Below are 4725 nucleotides of genomic sequence, written 5' to 3'. Positions count from 1 at the left end.
GCAGCAGGAGGCTCTGTTTCCCCAAGGCAGGGGGCCTACTGGACACTATCTTAGTACAATGCTATCTAGACCTTACTCCACTGGACCCCACCCCTGTCTTGCCCAGACTCTCTTGACCAATAGCCTCAGAGTCCTGGGGAGGGGTAAGGGGAGCAAGGTCCAGGGTGAAGAATAAAAGGACAGCTCTTCAGCCTCTTGAACACACCTGCTTTTGCACATCTGAGAGCATCTCCAAGCTTCTAGACCTCACACCATGGTTCACTTCACAGCTGAGGAGAAGGCAGCTATCACAAGCATCTGGGATAAAGTGGACTTGGAAAAAATTGGAGGAGAAACTCTGGGAAGGTAAGGAATGGAGGGAAATTGTCCTTGTGCATGGCAGAAATTTCCAGGGTTTCTATAGGGTTTTGTGGCACACTGACATTTTAACTGCTAATGCCCTATGTCTTAGGCTCCTGATTGTTTACCCATGGACTCAGAGATTCTTTGACAAGTTTGGAAACCTCTCTTCTGCCCTGGCCATCATGGGAAACCCCCGGATTAGAGCCCATGGCAAGAAAGTGCTGACATCCTTGGGCTTGGGGGTTAAGAACATGGACAACCTCAAGGAGACCTTTGCTCATCTCAGTGAGCTGCACTGTGACAAGCTTCATGTGGATCCTGAGAACTTCAAGGTCAGTTCTGAGCATGCTCATGTGTTCATTATGGATTTTACTAGGGACAATATTGTGACTTGAGACTGTGATTGGTAATACCTTTACAGATGTTAGAGTGCATGGGTCCAGAATTCTTGTCAGTAACCGTTGTAGAAATCTTAATATTTAGCTGTGCATATATTGTGGGCAACAATGATTTGGGTGCAGATTTGAGTGAGCTACCAGCATTTCTGGGGCCTTGGGTTTGATTCTGAGCATTGGAAACTAAGCATTCAAATATTGGAATTTTTTTTAAAAAGGAGTATGTTTTTATAAATTAGTGCATCTATACAGGAAGAAACTGAATTTGAAGTTAATATATTATCATTCGAAAGGAAAAATACCTTAATTAATTGTGTCAATCTTAATGTCCAATCCTTTATGGAAGACCCGAGGAGGAAATCAAAATATAGGGTTTTTTTTTCTTATCATTTTGACAACTTTCTAAGTATTTTACTTTCCCACTGAGCATTGACACAGTTTGAGGCTTCTCTTTGGTTGGACTCTCAAATCTACGAAGAATCTTGTATTGCAATCATGTGTTGAGTTAGATTTGGCCATTGATGAATGAGACAGGGAGCAAAAATGAGAGGAGGTAAAAAGGGCAGAATGAGGAAAGGTACAGATAGAGCCAGTTGAGTTGAGTGGTGTCTGGGTACAAGAGGAGTCATGTAATTCAGTTGTCAAATGCATAACAGGAGAAGTGGTCGGTAGTGAGGGACTGGAATCCTCAAGGAACATAACTTTTTTTTTTTTTTTTTTGGTTTTTCGAGACAGGGAACGTAACTTTTACACGTCACAGTTTTGAAACTACTGATCATTCCTATGTGCCTTTTTGTTACAGCTCCTGGGCAACATGTTGGTGATTGTCCTTTCTACTCATTTTGCCAAGGAATTCACCCCAGAGGTGCAGGCTGCCTGGCAGAAGCTGGTGATTGGAGTGGCCAATGCTCTGTCCCACAAGTACCATTAAACTCCATTCCAGAACACCGGAAATCCCATGTGTCTCTGATGCCCTCTTTGAGTCCATGGGGACTGGATTAGGCATTGAGAGCACAAAGTTTGTTTAATAAAATTGATTCTTAATAACATTGACTTTTTGGGTTTTTTTGGTTCGTTTTTACTTTTATGTTGAAGAAAGATCTCAATGGGCTTGTTGGTGGGAAAAGACAGAAGAAGAAACCAGATAGAGTGAAGTATTAGGGAAAGGGCTAAGTTAAAGATGAGAAAGTTTTCTCCAGGAAGAGATGAAAGGGTCTGTTCAGTATAAGATAGGGTACAAATATTTACTGTGCAAGGTAAAAAGTAGGGTTGCAGGTAAAGAAGACTGGTGAGATTTATTTTTTAAGTTTCTATTTCTTTTTTAAGTTTCATTTTATGCATATGAGTGAGTGATTTTCCTGCATACACATGTCTGTGTACTACCTGTGTGTGGTGCTCATGCAAGCCACAATATAGAATTACATCCCCTGGAACTTGAGTTACAGCCAATTGTGAACTGTCAAGAAGGTACTGGGAGCTGAAGTCTGGTCCTTTGAAAGAGTTATTTACCACTGAGCTCCCTCTCTAGCCCAAGATCTGCTAGAGATTTTTAAGAGAATACCTTATCTAAAATATGAACGAAAAGTATTGGTTATGATTAGTTATATTTCTGAAAGAGCTATCTTACATCTTGTGAGACTGAGGCATTAAAGAAAAGGGAGGAATTGAGTGAAAGTTGGGAACATTCCTGAAAAAAAAAATTACAGGAGCTACTGTACTTATACTTTCTTTAGGTATTTGGAAAGGTTATTCCACTGGCACAGTGAGGAATAAAGGCTATAGCATCCAGTGGTCCAGATCTTGTAATGGGGTGTAACATGGGCTTACATGAAATGAGCTTACATCTAGCAGAGGAGTGATAAATTTGTGGATCATTTGTGAACAAAGAAGATTTCATTTAAGTGAAGACTACATGATTATAAGAAGGTTTACAGTCTCTACTGAAGGGTACATTGATATCTTGAATAAAGACTACTCAATAGATAGAACAGTTAAACAGGGGGAAAATATGACAAAGGTTAGATGTTACAGGCCCCTGAGTATAAAAACATAACAGATGACTATGTTTCTGGGAATGATAAACCCAATATTTAGGAGGCTGAGGCAAAGGCAGCTAGTTTAAGATATTCCAAGTCATTTAGGAATGTCAAGCCATGCTAGAAAAATTACTGAGATCTGGTGGCACAATGAAAATGCAAAGAGGGGAGGAGGATGTTGGTCATCCTTGCCAGTAGGTACAAAGCCCCAGGTTCAATCCATAGCTATTCATACAGTACCAATCCAATGGAGTAAACTTTTAGTAACTACTACTTTCCTTAGGATAACTATGCTGAGAATTGAGATAATTGAGACAGCAAAGTTCTTTTGTATATGAAATGGATGCAAAGTTGCAGACATGAAACAACAGGAACTATAATTGCTTAAAACTAGAAAGTAAAGCAAGGCATTCAACCTAAGAAGGATGGTAAAGGTAGATGAGAACACTGTGAAGAACACATGGTGTCTGATTTACCAGGAAGAATGAGTAGAAAGATGAGAGGATGTCTGAAATCATCGCACTTTGGTTTACATAGCTAGAGGAGGCCATGAGGTGACCTGAGACCCTTGTGTCAATGAGTTTGCTTGAGAGAGTGCAGGGTGCTCAGGGAGGAATGGCTTTCTTGTCCTGAGTCAGTCTTATACACAATGTTTGAGTCTGCAAACAGTGGGAGCTACAGTGCTGAGCTGTGGCAAAAATAATTCCAGTTCCTGCTTCTTGAACTCAACACACTGTCAGTAGCTGACTTTCCTTTTCATCTCTACCACAAGGATGGAGACCTTACGTATTGAGGCAAGGACATAGCTGAGCTCCATGTGATTTCAATGATGGCCACATCAGAATACATGTGGGATCTCATTGCATTCAAAGTGATTCCACAAGCTAGTGAGGACCATGCCCATTTTCAGTATTTTATTTTGCTTGCCTCCTATGTTATTCTGGCTTCTCGTGTCATTAGGTAAAATATGTTGGTGAGGGAGTGATGGCAGAAAATATACCCTTAGCCTTTAGAAAAGTCAATTTATGCCTTTCATTCAAAAGTCCAAAGAACATAATTTTAAAATTGTTTATAACTTGCTTTCACATTGATCAGGATGACATGATTGTTAACCAAAAACTTGGTTCTTTAGCTATTTCTATTAATTGAAATACAGAGAAGTGAGAAGATAAAAAAGGCTGACAATAATTGACTAACAATATTTTCATTATGAGTTCTTTATGTATATGTTTATATTTGATCATAAGGACAAGGGTGTACGTCTGTCTCTCTACTTATATAATGTTAGCATGACTCTGCACTGACAAATGCAAAAGACAAATTTGTCTATGCTCTGGTGATCTTTATCTTTGTTTTTTATTTTTAATTTTTGGCACAGGGTTTCTCTGTGTAATAGCCCTCACCGCTCTGGAACTCACTCTGTAGACCAGACTGGCCTCAAACTCACAGAGATCAGCCAGCTTCTGCCTCCTGAGTGCTGGGATTAAAGGCATGGCTCACCATACTCGGCTATGACTTTCATCTTTTCCTGGTAATTTAATTATTAAATTTTTCTCTCATAAAACACATTCTGACCAGTTTCCTTTCCTTCTATTTCACCCAGTTCCAACTCTCCTATTGTCCCCCTTTCTTTACCACAGATATATTTCTCCTCCATTTCCCTTCAGAAGAGAGCTGGCCTCCCAGGGATATCAACCTACATGGCATAAACAAGTAAACACCCTGTGCAGCCTAGGCTGGTTAGCCAGTAAGCCTCAGGAATCTCACTCTTTACCGCATCACTTTTTGTACTCCTCAGCGTTACTTGTATAACTCCCACTAGTTAATCTCTAGCTCTGATCTCTGTGCCAAATCCCAATACATGTCTATTGGACCCATTCACACAGCTGTCTCCTAGGTACCTTTTACTGCTGAGTTTTTCAGTTTTTCTGCCAAGGCTTTTCTACTAGTTT

At 40.2% G+C, this 4725-nt stretch overlaps 1 protein-coding gene across 1 annotated transcript; it reads left to right on the top strand.

The window, feature by feature from the left end:
• The first annotated feature begins 201 nt into the window (after positions 1 to 201).
• On the top strand, positions 202 to 1786 carry LOC110297895 (hemoglobin subunit beta-H1). The gene is made up of 3 exons (XM_021166973.1): positions 202 to 345; positions 452 to 674; positions 1540 to 1786. The coding sequence occupies exons 1-3, from the start codon at positions 254 to 256 to the stop codon at positions 1666 to 1668; spliced, it is 444 nt and encodes a 147-aa protein (XP_021022632.1). The 5' UTR covers positions 202 to 253; the 3' UTR covers positions 1669 to 1786.
• The last annotated feature ends 2939 nt before the right edge of the window (positions 1787 to 4725 follow it).

This window comes from Mus caroli, chromosome 7 (genome assembly GCF_900094665.2).
Source record: "Mus caroli chromosome 7, CAROLI_EIJ_v1.1, whole genome shotgun sequence".
Classification (NCBI taxonomy): Eukaryota; Metazoa; Chordata; class Mammalia; order Rodentia; family Muridae; genus Mus; species Mus caroli.
This window is presented reverse-complemented; position numbering and strand designations above follow the sequence as displayed.

Bases quoted from the DNA above. Each gene is read 5' to 3' on its own strand.
- LOC110297895 (XM_021166973.1), top strand. From the start codon at position 254: ATGGTTCACTTCACAGCTGAGGAGAAGGCAGCTATCACAAGCATCTGG. The intron at 346-451 runs GTAAGGAATGGA...CCTATGTCTTAG, and splicing joins GGAGGAGAAACTCTGGGAAG to GCTCCTGATTGTTTACCCAT. The intron at 675-1,539 runs GTCAGTTCTGAG...TTTTTGTTACAG, and splicing joins TGGATCCTGAGAACTTCAAG to CTCCTGGGCAACATGTTGGT.